At 38.2% G+C, this 20518-nt stretch overlaps 1 protein-coding gene and 1 long non-coding RNA gene across 2 annotated transcripts; one reads left to right on the top strand and one right to left on the bottom strand.

Annotated features, from left to right (window-relative positions):
- Positions 1–4938: 4938 nt before the first annotated feature.
- On the top strand, positions 4939–19405 carry ctsc (cathepsin C). Its single transcript, XM_031743143.2, has 8 exons — positions 4939–5307; positions 5650–5795; positions 6512–6666; positions 14031–14186; positions 15190–15308; positions 16689–16820; positions 17483–17715; positions 18252–19405. The coding sequence occupies exons 1-8, from the start codon at positions 5148–5150 to the stop codon at positions 18516–18518; spliced, it is 1368 nt and encodes a 455-aa protein (XP_031599003.1). The 5' UTR covers positions 4939–5147; the 3' UTR covers positions 18519–19405.
- On the bottom strand, positions 18904–20498 carry LOC120432781. Its single transcript, XR_005608098.1, has 3 exons — positions 20166–20498; positions 19955–20067; positions 18904–19853 (listed from the first exon to the last, which is right to left on the bottom strand). It is a non-coding gene; the product is annotated as an uncharacterized LOC120432781 (long non-coding RNA).
- Between the last annotated feature and the right edge of the window lie 20 nt (positions 20499–20518).

The raw sequence follows: 20518 nt of genomic DNA, 5'->3' as shown, positions 1-20518 counted from the left end.
GGCTAAGTGACACAGTGCAGCTATGAATCAGCCTCCAAAAACATTTTATTCATTTAACTGAAGGCATGCAGGTCAAGGCAATGAAATTACCCTGCCATCTTTCATTCTTTCTCAAAATCTCTGCCCAGTTTTGTCCTCTGTATTTCCTTCTGTCACTCTTCTTCACTCTCCTTTACTTTCCTTCTCTCTTGGCCTCTCAACGCAGAAATTGCTGTCTTCAAAATGAAATTTCCAAATTGCTGCAAATGGCTTGCTATTCGCGTAAATGGATGGGATGAAAAGGCAATAATAATAACGGCCAAAATACAAAAAAGTGGGCAAATGAAAATGGCCAACAAAATAGATTATGGTTTGTTTTACAATGGAGGCAGTTTAGGCTATGGCATGTGCGTAATATGACAGCAAACACATTTGTGTGCTCCACTCAGTCAAAGATGCTTTTAAAAAACTATCATGAACATTTCCTTCTATAAGCTGCTTGATATGCTCATATATGTGTCTCATGACAATTACAAGTAATAAGTAAATAAAAGAATAAGTAATAAAATATGACATTTGAAATTAGTAGACATATAGATGCAAAAACAGGATGCTCTCATGCCCATGAGATCCTGTATTATTTTCTATGTTACTATATTTTAGCTCCTCTCCTATTCACAGGGAGTCGCCACAGTGGATGGCTCCTTCCCTATGCAACCCCCAAGGGATTTGTGTCTCCTCCAGGTCTCGAGCAGGGGATCTTTCACAAGTTGGGGGAACATGTAAACCACTACACGAGACACCATTAATAATATTATAGTGTTAATAAACTTGGAGTACAGTAAGGGCATTAATTTGGGCATGACATTAAAAAAAGCAAAATAAACAAATAAATAATAAATGCATTTTAGTAAAGCAGCAAAACCTAAATGTACTTTAATCAGTTTTCTCAGTATATTTGATTTGGAGAGACCAGGACAAAATTAGAAACAAGAAACACTGAAACTGAAGTGACCCTGGTAATATGGAAATCTAGTGTAGTGTATTGATCTTTTTGTTTCACATAATATTTCATTGAAAAAAATCACGTTTTAAAAACTGAAAGGAAGAAAGTGCTTATGTCTCCCAATGAAAACAAACTAAAGCTTTTCCATAATTCATGTGACCATGACCTTTGACCTATGACCTTGAAGCATTATGTACTAAAACTGTGTATTTTATTATCTTTGCCCATACGATTGGAGCAGAATTAGCTGAAATTCGTATTGAAAAATAAAAACCATGTTGTACAGCTCTTGAATTTTTTTTCAATGCCAACTTTGATCTTGAGAGTTAACACTGAACGTCAAGGTCAAATGCTTAGCCAACTCAGATACTGTCACACAGAATTTGAATACGATGTCTTGAAAACTGTTAACACTAGAATGCTAACAAACAGACAGACAGGCAGGAGGAAAAGAGGAACATCTCTAAGAAGCTTCATGGATGTGGTGTAGGAGGACATGCAGAGGGGTGGCGTGACTGAGGAGGACGAATAGTGATAGGGTGAGATGGAGGCAGAGGATCCGCTGTTGGAACCCCTAAAAGCAATACGCCAAAAGCAGAAGAAGTAGTGACATTTTGTGGTTTCAGCTTAGTCAGATGGTCCCCACATGAAATCTATGTGGGCAGGGTGTCATGACAGTGTGTTCATGTGTGTGCTTGTACATACAGACGTTTGCTAAGCGTATACATGTGTGGGCATGGACATATGCACTAGGAAGGTGGTAACCTGCTTTTGTGTGTAGGTGTGGTAACTGATCGTCAAGCCACTCCACAGGACTTGCAATCTAAATGCAAAGAACTTAACATTAACACCACCAGGCCTAAAAAGCTAACCCCACTCTGTGATGGGAGAGGCTCCACCCACACCTCCAAGTTATCGAAATGCTCTTCTTGCATCCTTTTTGTGACTCGGTATCAACGCACAAAAGCAGCTCTAAGCTTCTGCTAAGAGATGTTATTAGGCACAATATAAATAGTAAAACCCTTTTAGCTGATCAAATTATCATCAAGCTCCCATCAAGTGGAACTAAAACAGCGGTAACACAAGCAACATTAGTAGCCTAATAGCGTTCAAACAGCATGTTAATATATAAATTAGGGAAAATCTATTCAGATGTCATCAGGTACTTAACAGCTTCAGAAATGACTTAACCATTCTCAACTGAGAACTGGAGCAAACATTACATTTCAGAGTGTATATTTGCATAAATTTAGTATTAACTTTTACAGTAAAGTTTTTTAAAAGTAGGTCTGTGAGAAACGGTGCAGGGAATGTGATGAAAGGTTTAGCTCGAGGCATGCATAGGCTCAGGCATGCTGTGTAACTGTTAATACACACCTGCATGTAAGGTAGATTTCAAATGAACTGAATTATTGTTTATTAATTATCATTTTTATGATATTCTGTAGTCAAAATGAAAATCAGGGAATCAGGAAATACACTGGAAAAAAGAATTTTTTTTAAATGAACCCACACAAGCACGAAGCATGTAGAGCAGCAGCCAGGGGACGAGAGACTGAGAGCAACGTACAGAGACCGTGAAGGCATGGCAAAAGAAGAAAAAACGTGATCGAGGGAGCGAAGAAACCAAGGGAGCAGGGAACAAATTTGTGGGTGCCAATAAAGCAGAACTCTAAGTCACTTGAGTTTTAATTTCCTGCCAGGGGAAGCGAGAACAATATCAAGATTGAAACACGACTTTCAATGAGTCACTCTCAGAGGCAGCTCAGTGGGATCAGGCTGTTAACATTCGAAACATCATCCCTCCGTCTCTCTTCTTCCTGCTCCTCCATTTGCGTTATTGCATAGGCGCACATGCACACAAACACACTGGTATGCACCACCGCACATGGGCCCATAAATGTGATAGCGTACACATGAGCCCTCAGTAACACGCACAAACACACTCACACACAAACACAGTGCAATGGCACTAATGAGAGTGCATGACTAATACCTCTTCAGTCCTTTCTTCAGATGAGTGCTTATTATGGTCTGTCAAGGAGATGAATCAGTTTATGTCACGGTTACTATGGTGATCAAAGCCTCCAGCACTTCCCTTAAGTGCCTGCTAGCTAAAATAAGCTATTTTAACCCCTTTAACTACAGGCCTATCAGTGTACAGTGACACCCACACACAAACATATAAATAGGCGAGCTGACTCTCTGACCTCTCTGGAGACAAGTGAAAACCCCCCTGAGGGACTGTTTGAAACCCCTTTATACGCACAACAGGCACACAAGAACTAAAAAAACAGACTCAAATTAGGGCAGAAATAAAAGATAAACATGACTTTATGACAGAAATTAACCAAAAAGGGTAACTTTTTGGAGCAATGCATTTTTTTATTAGGATCACGTCAGAGATCAAACTGCCATTAGATGTTTTTAAACCTTACCAACTCTACTGCGAGTATGTGCACCCATAAAACGTAAATGCGTTGAGCAGACTTGACAAGCCTATAAAATGTGCCCAATCTGCATTTTTAATGGCAGGTGCTTTTTTCAGAATCACAATTTGGTTAACTCATTCTCTAACAGCACTTCTGAGATAACAGATAATAACTAGTTTTATCAGTGCTTTCTGCTCATTTTATGTTTTGCTAGGCCTTTATTTAGTTCTTTGAGTTCCCACTTTCTTGGATACACAGATTGGATCTCGCTGTAGCTTTCAGTGTTATTTTTTTTTTTTTTTTATAAACTTTGTATTTCTCTTTCTCGTATTTGTTGACAGGTGTTTGTGTTTAGGTTAAGATTGGTCTCCTCTGCTTATTTCCTGTTTTACTTTGTGAGTTTGTTTTCTGTTGTGTCTTCTTTCAGATTTACTTCCCGTTGGTCTAGCTTTGACTCCCTCACTATGTTCACTTGTTGTTTATTGTGTTCAACTGTGTCTTGTTTAGTCGTTTGTTCAGTCCCTCTACCAGTGTGTATAAACAGTCCTGTCAATTCCTTTGTTCGGTGCTGTATATCCCTGGCTATGCCTTCTCTGTATTTTTGGTTTCATGCCCCTTGTGCATTTGTCTCTGAATTTTTGTTTATGTGTGCTCACATGAATTCAAAGAGTTTGGACTTTGTGTTTATGCCAGATAATCAGCAATAAAACCCTGTACCTCTTCCTTCTGTGTCCTCAAAGCAGAGGGTCACAGATGAGTTATATTATAGGGCAGAAAGGACAATTTTTTGTGTTCCATTAAAATAAATTTTAAAAAATTAATTTTTTTTAAACAACTCTTTTTGGGGAAAGGGGGAGGGTTAATCATTAATGTTTATGATTAAATCACCAGACAGATGCATCAACTACTGTTTTTTTCTGCCTAATTAAAAAACCCCAAAATCTGTTAAAAATGCAGTAAACAAAAACACAAATCAGGTTCTAACACAGAACGCATCCTAAAACTGTGATATTATTGCTTGTCAGTGTTAAAGATTTAAGTAGTTTATATATTTTTACCATCCTTTCATTTTATTACTTATTTTTTTTTAGCATATTTCTAACATTCAAGTAGCAATGTTATGCAAGCACAATTTTTAGCAACAAAAATAACTGTGAACTCACCTGGTTTTCCCCGCTAGGCTTTCAAATGTCCACTGCGCATGCTCTTAGCTAGGTCATATGACAAGGAAGTCGAAACTAAAGAAGTGGACTGTGAAGCAAAGATCAGTTGAGAGCAAGAGATTCAGATGCAATCAGTTCCTTGTTTGTTAGACTAATTACACTGTATTAAAGTCTCGATAAGCTACTCACGGCGTAATTACATCTTGCATGCGTGTTGATCACAATGATAGAAGACTTATGTTTCTGGAATGTGTCATATGTTAGCATTGATCTAAAATAAGAACAAACTAACATGTTTGTTTAACCTTAGCCGATTGGCTGTAGCGCTAGCTAAATCTGCGCATGCGCATTTTGCTGATAGCAGAGCGCTATCTTGACACGGCAAGTTATAAATCTGCGTCTGTGCAGAAGTTTCAGTCTGGATAGGTAGCTGTTTGGGGACTGGCTCGCAGACAAGTCGAAGTGGGACAGTTTGCAGTTAGTCAGGGTAAACTTTTATCTTTTTTAAGAGGAGCAGCTCTGCGTAGGTTTTATTTGTGTGGCCCGGTAAGCTAGCTGTGTTTGAAGATGAGGTTGAGTGGAGTGCTCGCGTGTTTGTTCCTGCTTTGTGTTGAGAGATGCTGGAGTGACACACCAGCAAACTGCACCTACGAAGACCTGGTGGGAACATGGGTGTTCCAGGTGTCCAAAGGAGGGCATGACAAGACGGTGAACTGTTCCGCTGAAGGTAAAAAAACAAAAAAAGAAAGCACATCATATCTAAAAAACCAAACAAACGGTCACACAATATGGGGGTCACATGAGGAGGAAATAAAATACTTAGCTTTTTGGAAATCATGTGACAGTCTTATGATGAGACATGTGTTAAGTTCCAGGAAGTTGTACTTTGTTTAAATTGTAGTTTTAAAACTTGCAGTATTGCACAAGTAAAACATACATTAAAGAAAGTAGTAAAAATGGTCCAACAAAAATTTAACTTCGTTGTAAAGAGTTGATGAAGTCAATCTAAAGGTCGACTTTGTTCAGGGGATTTTTGCTGCCTTTCATTGTGTGCCGTGTTTCTCTACAGCTGTAGGTGAGAGCACTGTGACTGTGACTCTGCAGAAACTGTCTGTGGCCACAGATGAGCTGGGGCACACCGGCTTCTTCACCATCATCTACAATCAAGGCTTTGAAGTGGTCATTAATGGGTACAAATGGTTCGCCTTCTTCAAGGTAAAAGATGGCTGCGACTAATTTGTGGATTTGAGTGAGGTCTTAAATTTCATGCCATGTTAGAGCTGCACATGCAATCTCCCAGCTTGCTGAGTTTTCCAACCATTATTGAAGTCGTGCTGTTTTTTAAGTATTTTATGCACTGTTCTTTTCTGAAGCCAGAGTGATAAAAGACTTGATATGTCGAAGTTTGACTCATCATTTAAAGCAATTAGAACTTGAGCTGTAAATGAATTTCAATCGTGGGTTAACCTTTATCTAAATATCTTAGATTTCACTCTGTCTCAATTTCCTCTTTCTGTACCTCATTTAATCTTTGAATTTCATGTTATTTAAAAGCAGCAGTTTCAGACTTCAGAATCTTTTGGCCGTGTGTGTGTGTGTGTGTGTGTGTGTGTGTGTGTGTGTGTGTGTGTGTTTCTTATCAGTCACATGACAGTGAGCTCAGAGATGTGTCATAACCACAAGTGTGGTCCAGTTCACTAATGACCATTGTCTGGTTCTTGATTTTTATTCAGTGTAATGATATGGGAGACATTTTTTTTTCTTTTACACTTTTAAACAATCTTGTACTGTATTTTCAAACTTTAACATCAATGGTTACCTAATTCAGTTGCTTTTAAAAAGGTTCTTTATATTAAATAAATATAAAACGATATGACTGAATTGTTCACACGATGTCCAACTTTAATCTGCGTGTCTCTTCAAACTTTCAGTACAGTCAAGAAGGTCCTAAGGTGACCAGCTACTGTGACCAGACCCTACCAGGGTGGGTCCATGATGTCCTGGGGCGTAACTGGGCATGCTTTGTTGGAAAGAGGGTAAATCCAGTACCGCCCCGAACAGAGTACAAACCAGTCTTCGGCAGCAGGTACATAACTAAACCAACCGTTTTTGTTGTTGTGTTTTTTTCTGTCACAAGATCTTTAAGATAATTGGGTATAAAAAGAAGCTGCTGTTTGAGAGGCTGAGAGAAAAATGGGTGTGCAAATGGTTCACAGTTTTAAGAGTGAAATTGCTAATAAATTGGATATGTCATCATCTTTGGTGAGTAATAACAAACCATTCTCAGAGTTGCAAGTAACCTTTGTATGGCAGAGACATGATTTAAAAACCAGTACAGCTATTATCTTTGACCCGGCATTGAAAATGGACTCGACTCTGCACTGTAAAATCACTCCCTAAAGCTGCTGTTAGTAAAAACAGTTTGTCACTGAAAAGTCTGTCAACCAAAGAAGTCCAAACCTAAACAAGATATAAACATGCAACTTCCTTCCTGAAAACCCTGCACAACTGTGCAGACACCAATAATTTTGAAAAATTTTTACCCTGAGGGGTGAAAATTAACTGGGCTACATTTAATATTTATCACCCACTGGAAATTCAATTCAGTTTAGTGCAAATAAGCAGATATTATTTAAAAGTACAATTTTACCATTGTAATATTTTCAAATATAACAAAGTGGAAAAATCATTTGGAAATTATTGCACTGTAAAATCTAACTTGTTGTTTCAACTTAAAAATATCAGGTACAGGGCTGCCTTAAAATTTTAAGTTAAGTCAAGAAATAGAGTTTGTTCTTATATATTCTTATAAAATAATCTATTGTTTAAACTCTTGTCCTAGTTCAGTTGACTTGGGTTTTTTAGTTAATTCAAATACTTTAGTAGTTCTTTTAACTTAGGAATCTATTTTAGCTTAACTAACATAATCTGTTAGCTAAGTTGATTTAAGTTTATTAATTAACTGATCTCCTTAAGGTAGCTGAGTGAACTTGTAAATCAGTTTCATTTTAATTATCAGAGTTGATTGACTGGATGTAAAGAAAAATGTGTATTAAACATCTTAAGTTTTTTTTTTTTTTTAAGCTTTCTAACATCCATTTCAGCAAAACTACCTGTTAGGTTTATCTTAGATCTCAGGTTTAAATATCTACATTCCTTTAAATTAATTTTCTGTTGTTTACAGAAAAAAAAATAAAACCCACAGATTCCATTAAAGTGTATCTGATCATTTCATACAGAAAGTTTGTTTTAAGAACATGACAAGACAATTACTAATGAGCACCCAACATTCACCATTTATTGTGCCATCTTAGTCATCTGAGAAACAGAAAAATCAGTGCGTAGCTCATCAGGCTCACAATCCATCAAAACTCAAAGGCTGCTCCTGTGAAACAATACATTTGAACTTGGTCTTGAGCCCAGTTTGGGTGAAGATTAAATTCTGACCAATACTCTAGGAGCAGTAGTGATTCTTGTGAAGTAACAACATAAAGTCTGCATTAATGTAATGTATCAACGGGACACTTGCTATTTTAGAAAAGTTATTCTTTACATTTGCACAATTTTTAAACTTCATTGTGCTCAGTCACACCTGTTAGCATAAAACTTGAAATATTAAAATAGTACAAAACCTTTGATAAGTGACAGTAAAGATCAGTTTATAACAACTAAGACATCAAACTCTTGTATTTGTCTTCGTTTACAATTGCAACAAATTCCACAGAACCAATATCTCTGAAAATGAGTGCATGCTTCTGAAACATTTGATAAGATGGATATTTCAGAAACATCAGTTTGAGTCTGCTCAATTGCAAAACAAAGGAAAAACTACTGACTTGCATGAGATAAGCATCTGCAAAGTCCACCATTATATTGTTGTTCACATAAGTTTCTTAAACCATGAACAAATGAGTAATTGTCTAATCTGGAATGTAAAGTGTAGTCATTTAGTGACATACAAAAGTGAGAATGAGAACTTGCAAGAATAAAAAAAACAAACAGTAAAATAAAAACTGTCCTTAACACTAAGGAGCATACAATTACAGTTCTGCATGGCTTTCTGCAAGAGTCTGTTTCTTAGACCATGCACTAGTGAGATGCACTGCCTTCCACCAATGTTCATTAGGATGTTCTGAATGACTTCAAAGATGTCCTTAAGTTCCTTTGGATAGTCTATGTTGAGGGCAAAAGAAGGCCCATCAGCATGGAAATGGCACTTGAGACATTCCTCAGATTAGACAGGATTACTGCCGCCTCAAGGACAACCAACACATCGATGATGTCTTCTTCTTTCACCATCGCAATGCCAACTTTCATCCTCCTAGAAAAGCGTGTCTTCAATACCTGTCGGCTATAAAAGACAAAAAAAATAAATAAATAAAATTACACAATTACAATTACACAATATCCCTTGTGCTTAAGAATTCATGTCTTTCCAAAGAAATGGTAAATGGCCTGTATTTATATAGCGCTTTACTAGTCCCTAAGGACCCCAAAGCGCTTTACATATCCAGTCATTCACCCATTCACACACACATTCACACACTGGTGATGGCAAGCTACGTTGTAGCCACAGCCACCCTGGGGCGCACTGACAGAAGAGCCATACTGATGCTTTGGATGATGGTGATTGGCTTTGGGTAACACTTATTAGTTGTTAAAGTTTTTCAGAATGAGATATGCACCCCATGTTACAAATCCATTTCTTGCTTTAAACAAAGACCATGTTCATAAATAACTGAGCATGTCTTCAATTGCAGAATTCAAACAAAATTTTCAATTTAAATGGTAAATGGCCTGTATTTGTATAGTGCCTTACTAGTCCCCTAAGGACTCCAAAGCGCTTTTACACATTCAGTCATTCACACACATGGGTGGATGACTGAAACTCAAGAGTTGACAGTTCATCTTATAATCAGAAGGTTGCGGTTCGAGCCCCGGCTCCGACAGTTTCAGTCGTTGTGTCCTTGGGCAAGACACTTCACCTGCTGCTTACTGGTGGTGGTCAGAGGGCCCAGTGGTGCCAGTGTCCGGCAGCCTCACCTCTGTCAGTGCGCCCCAGGGCGGCTGTGGCTACAATGTAGCTGCCATCACCAGTGTGTGAATTTAAATCTACTTATGCTAAATATTGGCTGTGCTCTAAACCAAATCTGGCTGAGAATACATGAAATGTGCAAACTGCAGCTACACTGCAGGATCAGATTATGGCTCCATAGACAATGCTTCTTTAATCAGTTTATTGATTAAAGTTTATTTTTTCCCCTATATTAACAGCATGAAAAAGAGCATATAGACATGGCTGAACAGGTTGCATAATTGGCACTGAATATCAACATCCACCTTTACCCGGCTGCCCAATGACTCTCGGCCAGTAACCTTTAATTGCTTACCCAGTCTACACAGTCTCTTTTCCAGGGTCCAGGACATTTCACCAAAGTATTGCCCCCACAGCTGTAGCAGCCACTGCAGCCCCTTAAATATCCTAATATCTCTGCCATTACAATATACAATGTGAGAAATCAAGCGTAAAGCTGAAGTGAACAGTACAGCAGCGAAATGTCAAAGACCCTGGTGAAGACATGAATAAACACAAGACACTAATAATATCAATGCTAGCTTGCCAGTTAGTTTCTCTGAAACCCAGACCAAATCCAGTGTCAAAGATCTTGTAATAATACATTTGGTGAGGAAAAAGTACACATGTTATCATGTGGCATCTATTGTTTCATAGATGCCACATGTTTCATTAAAACCCACTGTGGTGCTGTCATTATTAAATTTACTAAAAGAAACAATGCTAACCTTCACAGTCTTGAAAGTGTGTGAGGATCTTCCTTTAGAAAATGAGGTCCTCTGTCCTCTTCCTTTGTGTAGGGCTCTGGTCAAAGAAGTCAAAAACAAAACACTTTTTAAACAGTGTTTATGAAGCATGTAGACAGCTCCAAATTCACAGCTTTTGATACATAATTCCATCAATATATGATTATCATTGGAGATTTTGAATCAGGCTTATCAGGACATTCAAGTAGAATATGATATCCAACCTACCACCAATATACATAGATTCTGTAAAAGTTACCACACTAAATGTCCAGTTGTGAAATATGATGACTGACTTTACTTATCAGCTTTCTTTCAATGAGTTCATCAGTTGAACTGGATAACCTAAAACTTAAACAAAGGATTAGATTTCGCAGTTGAACACTTACATCATCACCGAAGCATCTTATGAGCCTAGTTAGCCCTCCTATGCCGCTCTTGATTTTGTACAGCTCCACGAACCTCTCCATAATGGTCAAGCACAGCAAAAGGAACCCTTTCAGGTCAACAGATGTAAGACGGGCAAATTCTGCTTCAACCTGAGCAATAGAAGAAGAGGGGTGGAGAGTACAGGCAGAATAAAAAAAAGATTCTTTGAGACCCAAATTTAAGCAAACAGTCATCTGAGGCCCATTAGAGAAAACACAAACACACAAAAGCAAACAAACAAAAAGATGCACTTTACCTGCCGTTCAGCAAACAAGGAAGTTCAGAGAACAATAAGCTCTGTCTCGAAATCTTTTAAAGTAGAATGATTGTGAAAATGACTTATGTGATGTAAAACTTTAGTAAAGCGTGCGATTAAAAGAACACTGAGTAAAAGGACAAGTAACAATTTCCTTATTCCTCAGATGTTTACCTTGATGAGCAATACTGTTTTAGTCCAACTGCCTCATTAAAGTTACACAACAGGCTTTTTACATTAAAGCCAGCAAGTCCATTACATACTCCCTTTTAGATCTGAAATACTGTGCACATTCTGTGTATATGTAGTGGACAGCAATTTACCCAAAAGAGCTTAAAGTTTGCAAGTCCACGTCATTTAAATGACGAAGTCAGATGTGATCATCTAGACCTGTGAAAATAAATTAATGACAAACCTGCAGTTATGGATGTTATTACAACCACAAGAACCTAAACAGTCTGCTCCATTGCTTTTGTTAATGAATCATTTGTTGGTAACACATCTGAATATTTAGTTTATGCCACCTGCATGTGATCATCAATAGTGCCATATTACTTCTTAAGAAGTACCCTGACACTACAATATTTATATCATTTGTTCTACAGAGCTATTAAGTTACAATATAATCTGTGGTGTTTCCAGTATGACAAAATGCACAAATTGTAACTTACCATTTGACTCCACTGACAAAAATAAATCCCCAGCATCAAGTTTGGCTTCACAGACCTAAAATAAGTAAAATAAAAATATATGTTATAATTATATTGTTTTGCCATTTATTCATGTTGCTAATTTTCTGACATATAAACAATATTAGTTTTGTTACAATACAGAGAATACAGTTTAATTAAAAGGTAAATTATGCAAAAAAAAAAAAACAAAAACAAAAAAAAACTTCTGCAGTATACCATGCCAAAAATCAGTGTCTCTGATGCCAATTATTTTATCACTACAGCTCTTTTAGTATGGAAACTCACACAAACTAGTCATACTGATCACAAGAGTTCAAAAATAAGTTAAAATGGTGAGCTGTTGTTAAGCATAAAGCATTTCAGGCTAACAAATAACTGCACAATATAATTAAAGCAAAAAATAAACACACTGGAGGACTATCTGATAAAAACTAATATAATGCTGGTTTGTAGACCATATTTTGTCTCAGTCCTCAGTGCACTCTTGCAGCTTAGCATGCAGCAGTTAATAACAACTTAAGTGATTACATAGGGGTAAACAGATGACAACAAGCATCCGAGTCCTGCCAAAAGTTCTTTTGAACCCAGTCAGTTATTGGAAATATTGCCAAAATGAACTTCCACCAAAATACAACAGCCTGTGAACTTGAAAGAAATTTACAAGTACAGAGACAATATGAAATAAGCTTTATTAATTAGCTGAGTTAGCTTGCTAATATCGCAACAGTGGTTGAGTGCACAACCTTAAAGCTAGCGGCACAATACTTGTGATTTGGTCAGTGCCACATTAAACCCATAAAAAAGGCCATATGTCAGTTTATTAAGTTAAGTTTGGTCATGACACACAAGCTGGACCTTGTCGGCTAAAGCTACATTAGCTAAAGCAAACATTTCGGTAAAAGAGAAAACACATCATGCCATAAATTCAAAACATGTTCCAACTTTTGTAGCTCTCTTTCCTTATAGTTATAACCAATGTTACTCACCTTGAAAGCATATTCCAAAGAAGACGATTAGAAAACGTCCAAGTAAAGTGAGCATGTCGTTAACCGCCAATTCCCCATGATGCACCTCGGTAGCAGTCACATGAGGCAGTTTTGAATCCTGCTGTGCTCAACTTACCCACATTGTCAACTTCACATAAGTTGCTGATTTAGCTGGACATGAGTTTTCAAGTTAGCTTTTTTTGGTGTAATTGGGACGTTTTTAACTTGTAATTCTATGTTATAACAACAACTTCAGTCATCTATCGTCAAACTGATATAGAATAATATGTTGAAATAACAAACATCTAGAATTACATTTTACAGTGTGGGGTTTTTTGCCCTTTTTTTTGTGTGTGTATTTATAACAGTAAAACTGTTACTGACTCGGGAATAAGCAAAATGTCTCCACACTTTACTGTTTTCCTCACAGCTGGGATCCTTATGATCATGTCTTTTTACTTAGTAGTAGTTATCTGTGGGTAACAGGTTCTTCTATTGTGAAGTGAGTGATTTGAAACTTAATTGATCGTTTCCCACACTTACCACTGCCTTGCTCCACACTTTGTGGAAGTGTGGGGGTTTTTTTTTGTTGTTTTTCTTTTTCTTTTTTTGAGAGTTGTGTAACCAACCAACACAACAAGTCTTAATTTTGCAACTTACAGTTAAGCAACTTGGCTGAAGTGGCATAAAAAGGCCACACTCATTGACTGCATCATTGAAAAAAACAAAAAACAAGTTGAGGTTATGAATTAGTAAGAATGCATATTTGGTTGAAATGATATTGAGCAACAACATCCCATACAGTATTAAAAAAATAAATAAATAAAAAACCATCAGATAACCATTGTAAACTTTTATTTGTAAAATGTGGTTGAATTCCACAGAAGTACAGAACATGGCCACAAACATGTGCAATGTTGCTTAAACTAGTTTCCTTTCCTTTTTGTCAATTGCCTCCTTATTTAACAATTTAGTGCTGAGGCGGTCAGAAAAAGGGGAACAGTGACTGTAACAGCTGTCTGGTCTTTCCCTTCACTATACTGCTTCTGCTTCAGTAAAATTAGATGTTTTTCAGCATTAATTACCAGATAAGTGCATTTAAAATAAATAAATAAAATCTGTACATTTTAACCTACTTTCTATCATACTGTGATTTTACTCAATCCATTTCAGTCGGTTTCTCTCTCTGTTGGGGGCTGAGGAGTCCCCTTAAAATCTTTTAAATCTGTACCTAATTAATTGTAATGTACTTTTATTATTTCTCCAGACTGCCACAGAAGCGCTACAAACACAGCATGGACTTTATTGATGTGATCAACTCTGTTCAGAAATCCTGGAAGGCTGCGCCCTATCCAGAGCACGAGATGTACACTTTACAGGAGCTGCAATACAGAGCAGGCGGGCCCGCCTCTCGTATCCCTGTGTGAGTATTTACTTGCACTTCCCGTTGTGTACTCCGGGATCCGGACACAGGAGACAAAAGATGTACATATAGGTAATATGTTTGCAATATTAGGAACTAGTCTGTTGATTTGGTTGGGAGGGGTTTTCAAAAGGGGAAAAAAAAGGTTAGTACACATTTGTGTTTTGTGTCTAGTTAAGCCATGACTGCTTGTCTTTTGTCTCGTCTTCCTCCCATCACTCCCAACCAGTCGTGGCAGAGCAAAAACTCCCTTCCTGTAAAAGGGATTTTTTTGCTCCCCACTATCACCAAGTCCTCGATCAAAAGGTGTTGTTTGATTGTTGGAGTTTTCTCTCTGTTACTTTAGGGTTTTTAGCTTGTAAAATATAAAGCACCTTGAAGTCACTCCTGTTTTGATTTGGTGCTATAAAAGAATTTACGTGTGGACAGTCCCCGCACCCTTATCTTGAAAGGTCAGCCACAACAAAACTAAGGCTGTTCATTGTGTCATTGTGACAGTCCTCCATAGCATTCAGCAGCCCATCCTGGGAGTTTCCACCCCTGCAGTCGTATGGACTCCAACACACCAGCTGAATTTATTGTCATGATTTAATAAGTCAGTAAAGACTTTTCTCCTGCAGGCAAACTTTACAAGAAGCATCATAAATAGTATATAATTCTCTACCACAGAGGGAGGATGTCCTGCCACAATGAAGAATTGAATTCATCAGTAGTATATTTGCTCACACTATTATTTTTTTTTTTTTTTTTTTTTTTTTTTTTTGGTCTAGTAGCAAGTTAAGAGTTATTTTAGCCATTTAGTTGTAATCTTTCCTCTTTATTTTGGACTGTCTCCTCCTCTAAGTGGATTTCAGCAAATTGTGGTACAAATATCACTTAGACTAACAGATCCAACTTACTTAATGTGGATTTACACACATTACATTTCCATAGTTATCGCTTTGTATAGGACTGCTTTTCAGTGCAAATGTGTTAAGTAAAATTACCCCCTTTTACATTTTAGGCGCGTTCGCCCTGCACCTGTGAAAGCTGACGTCGCTAAGATGGCATCGGCTCTACCTGAGCAGTGGGACTGGAGAAATGTTGACGGGGTTAACTTTGTTAGCCCTGTGAGAAACCAAGGTACACAATATAATAAATTTAATACAAAGTTCACTCAATACGATATAGAAAAGTTAAAGGGTCAGATTCAGACAAAGCCATACCTTTCCTTTTGAGCAGCTGTCACTAAGCCAGGCACTGAACAACTGCTCACCAGCTACCCTGCTTCCCTCATCGCAAGCCGGGGTGTGCTTTCTGCTTTCCTCCTGTGTTTCTGCACAGCCTAGTGTGAGAGTGGAGAGATTATGCATGCTTAGTACTTTAAGTGTCTGAGAGGGCCTCTGTAGGATGGGGTTTAAGGAGCTGGAGAGGGTTGAAGTGTTTCAGTCGAAGCACACTCAGCCACTGTGCAGAGTTGCAGAGCTTATTCTGCTTCAGTGTTATAAGTCAGGTGGATTCTTAAGGTTCCATTTCAGTTCACAAAAATTGGCAAGCTTGAAAGTAAATTGATGTGGGTGGTCTGGCAGAGGGTGCAATGCAAGGAAAGTGCCCATACACTCAATCAGAGCCCCCATTACTTTGAAATGCAGTGTTTTAGTGTATTGTCGTCACCCAGATGGGCGGGCAGGTGACGTGGACACCCAAGTTTGTGAATGTGAGAACTCAAGAACGAAAAGACATAGGACTTTCAAATTTATAACATAGGTGTATCTACTAAATATCTCAGATGAGTTTGAATCTCAGTGACCTCGACCTCAAGGTGAAGGTCAGAGGTCAAGTTTTCTGAAAATCTTGTGAATGCGATAACTTTAGTACAAGGTGACGATGGATTCATGCAAAAATGTATACAATGGGTGCATCTAGCTGGAGGCTGAGTGCTACCTCTGGCCGCTTCCAGTATTTTTTTTAAAATTTATTATACGAAGTCAGTATTTTATAAGGTGCCTGATTTACTGCTGGGAATTTACCAGAAGTAGACATTAGTTGGTTGAAAAGTTGCATATAAATGTTAAGAGTCTTCATTCCATCTGTGGGTACAGTTAATGGTCTTGTAGAGGAACATGATTAGTGTTCCTAATGTTAGAGCGTTTATGACTCTTTATTAATGTTGCACCTGGATCTCCCTTACATGTCAGCACTGGAGGATTGCAGGTGCATGTTATTTTAGCAAAGTACAGATTTATTAAGTCCTGTGAAAAAGCTTTAATTTTTCTGTCTTGGTCATACAAATGTTTGTCATCACAAACTAGACCAGCAGACATTTTTCCACTACCATAGGAACAAAGTGTTTGTATAAGAATTAGAATTAGGCTCGTTGTAGCTTCAGAAGTTGCCATAGTTTACCTGGACACCAAACAAGAAAAAAGCCATCACAAGTTTTGCAATGTTGGGATTTATTGAAGTGCTGCTGTGTTTCATAGTAGTGTTTTCTTAATGGAAATTTTGGATTTTCTGTTTCAGAATCATGCGGAAGCTGCTACTCCTTTGCCACAATGGGAATGCTGGAAGCTCGTATTCGAATCCTCACCAACAATAGCGACGCTCCCACCCTCAGCCCTCAACAAGTGGTCTCTTGCTCTGAATACTCTCAAGGTAAACTAACAGTAAATCTGTGCATTTGCTACTTGACTGCCTGTACAATTAATAATAAAGCAGTTAGTGGCTATTGCACATTTAAGCTACAAGTAAAAAATTAACAAAACGTAAAGTGAAAAATATTTACAGTCAATGTAAATATCGAATATCACAATACACTGTAACGATGGAAAATGTTTGTATTGAATTTTTTTTGTGTGTTTGGAGGGGGGTTTGCCTTTAACCTTAATTTGAACAAATATTGCTGAAGTATTTTAATAGCGTGTACAAAGTGTGATGGAGATGTTCTGTAAAGTATATGAAATCGCAGAAGGATTTCTAGGGTGCAGACTATAAGCACCCATGTTAGAAGAGGTCTACAGGTCCAGAAAAAAAGACTGACTGGTCAAATGTAAATTGGGTACAGGTTTTGCAGATGCTGTAACTCCTTTTTGAAGGATTTTTTGCATTTAATATCATCGCTGCCTTTAAAAAGTAATATTAATGCATTTTCAGTAATTAATTTTCTTTCTTTTTTTTTATTTCGCATTAAAAAAAATGTGTTGGTTTTTTTTTTGCCCCCCCCCCCCTTCTTGGATCACATGAAGTTTTGCCCTTGAAAGGTTTTTGACAGGTCTCATATGTTAAGCAAAACTTGTTTTTCTCCTCCTACTTTTAAGGTTGTGATGGCGGGTTCCCATACCTGATTGGGAAGTACACACAGGATTTTGGCATTGTGGACGAGTCATGCTTTCCATATGTTGGACTGAACACTCCGTGTGGTGTTCCTCAGAAATGCCAGCGCATTTACGCAGCAGAATACAACTATGTTGGTGGCTTTTACGGCGGCTGCAGTGAGGCGGCCATGATGTTGGAGCTTGTCAAGAATGGACCTATGGCAGTAGCTTTCGAGGTACAACAGCTTCTCCCCGATCTAAGGCTTGATCTGTTAATGCAAATTCAACCCTCAGCATAAACTAAGAGATAAAAAGAATGCTACAGACCAGTGTTTTTGAAATGGGGGGGGGGGGAGAAGATCAAACTCAAACTCAAATGATCATACTTACTGTTCACAGATCTTTCATTTTCTTGAGTTTATTACTTTTTTTGGTATTGGATGAGGCTGTCCTTGGACGGTGGCTCACCTCAGCTATAAAACACTCAGGGAAAACCCTATTCAGCAACTTCTCTTAAGGGTTTTGAATGTTACAGATTTTCATGAATTTTCTAAATTGCTTCTTGTAATTGTTTCAAATCACCACATTCAATATAAACTGTTTTCTAAATCTTTCTAAGCACAGGTTTAAATTATTTTGTTAACCCCAAACAAATAAGTAAGCCAGCAGACAGAGAGATGAGCAGAGAAGCAACCCCTTGAACTCTATATCCTTTATATCTGAGTGTATTTGCTTTCCAGTTAAAATTAAAATGATCCCTTTCTGTTCACAGGTCTATCCTGACTTCATGAACTATAAGGAGGGCATCTACCACCACACTGGCCTTGCAGACCCATTCAATCCCTTTGAGCTTACCAACCATGCTGTGTTGCTGGTGGGGTATGGCCGCTGCCACAAGACTGGGCAGAATTACTGGATTGTCAAGAACAGCTGGGGCACCGGCTGGGGCGAGGAAGGCTACTTCCGAATTCGCCGTGGAAATGACGAGTGTGCCATCGAGAGCATCGCTGTCGCAGCCAACCCTATACCTAAGCTGTAAAAGCTGAAACCTCAGAATTGACATAACCAGTGATGATTGACACAACCAATGATTATGAGTCACAGATTTTTAAGCACAGATATTCCTTGGTTTTTCTCAACATATGCATTGGAGATTGACAATTTAAAGCTAAATGTATAACTTTTCACAAAAAACCTTTGTCACAGGGTGGCGCTAATGAGCAGAGCAAGATTAATTAAATGGAAAAATTATGAATTTGCGCTGTAATGGCGATCTTCCAAATGGATATGCAATTTGTTTAAAAGGGAAAAAAATCTGAAATCTAAACATTGTTCATTTATATTTTTCATAAACTGCCAGCTCTCAGATCAGGAAGTATGGTGCAAACAGTAGGTTATCCACATAATTTCATATGTTGCTGTGATTTTTTTTTTTTTTTTTTAATAGTTTTTGCTCCCAAATGTAAAAATTTAGAATTTGGGTATCAAAGATTTTATGTTTGTATGAATTACACTTGTTTACAGCTCTTAAAATGGATTTTTAATTGAAGGGAAACAGTAATGCTGCTCTTTTGATGCCACTCCCCAACATCACCACTCTTTTATGTTTGCTGATTTAAGCAGTCACTGATTAGCTGCCTTTTGAATATTCAAGCTCTAACTGCCAGTAAGTACTTCAAATCAAGTACCTACCACTGTGGATTAGGACATACTTAGACGAGCAGTAAGTTTTACTTGTCACATTTAAAGGGAAGTCCAGATATGTGTTTTTTGTTCTTTGACTCAGGAATGCACTGAATGGAGTTGAAACCTCTTTTGTCCTTGCTACATTGAAACCAAAACTGCCATGTTTTTCTGTGGGATGATTTTTAAGAGTCCCCCAGTGAGCTGTGATTGCTGGATCAGTTAATAAAGGGATGCAACTGATTGTAGTGCCTCTTACTCCTCCTCTATCCCCTTTCTATTTCAATTTGGAAGCTTTGAGATTTTGTGTGTGTGTTTGTGTGAGAGAGAGACAAAATGTCATGCAATTTTGTATAAATGAAATAAAATAATTGGAAAAAGCATAATATAAAATTTAGATACTTCCACTGGTCACTTTATTAGGTACATCTTGCTGGCACTAGGTTCTTCCCTTCAGTGCTGCCTTCATTCTTCATGGCAAAGACTCAATAAGATACTGAGAGATCCTTGGTCTATATTAACATGATCACACAGTTGTAGATTTGTTGGCTGCACATCCATGTTGTTGTGTTCCACCACATCCCAAAGGTGCTCTGTTGGGTTGAGATCCGGTGACTTTGGAGTCCGTCTGTGTAGAGTGAACTCGGGTGCATTTTATCCTCCTGGATGCAGCCGTCATAGGACTGATGTGCTGTGGTCATAAAGGAATGGCATGGTCAGCAACAATATACTGGTAGACTGGTTTTAAAATGATGCACGGCTGGTACTAAGGCAACCGAGTTATGTCCTTACCATCTTAATGTTGCAGCAGAAGAGATAAGACTCATCAGACCAGGTAATGCTTTCCAGCTTTCTGTTGTCCAGTTTGTCAGTCTGTGCTAATCATAGCCTCAGTTCTTCCTGTTCTTAGGCGACATGAGGGGCAACCAGTATGAACTTATGTTGTAGTGGCTCATCAGCTTCAAGGCTGGACATGTGCATTCAGAAATGCTATTCTGCATACCTTGGTTGTATTTGAGCTCCTCTGATCTCTTGCATTTACAATGCATTTCACTGCTACTCACTCGATATTTTCTCCAGACCAGTCTCTGTAAACCCTGTAAGATGTTTGTGGGAGTAGAGCACAGTAGATCAGCCCGTCTGGCACCAACAACCACACCACGTTCAAAGTCACTTGAATCACCCATTCTGCTGCGCGGTTTGAACTTCAGCAGGTCGTCTTGACCACGTCTACAAACCTAAATGCGATGAGCTGCTTACATGCAATTGGCTGAATCGTGTTAAGGAGCCTATGAACAGGTGAACCTAATAAAGTGGCCGGGGAGTGTGTATAGGCCGTTCCGTTCTTGCGCTCTG

This window comes from Oreochromis aureus, linkage group 14 (assembly GCF_013358895.1).
Source record: "Oreochromis aureus strain Israel breed Guangdong linkage group 14, ZZ_aureus, whole genome shotgun sequence".
In the NCBI taxonomy this organism is placed as follows: domain Eukaryota; kingdom Metazoa; phylum Chordata; class Actinopteri; order Cichliformes; family Cichlidae; genus Oreochromis; species Oreochromis aureus.
The sequence above is the reverse complement of the archived record's forward strand: the minus strand, read 5'-3'. Positions and strand labels throughout refer to the sequence as shown.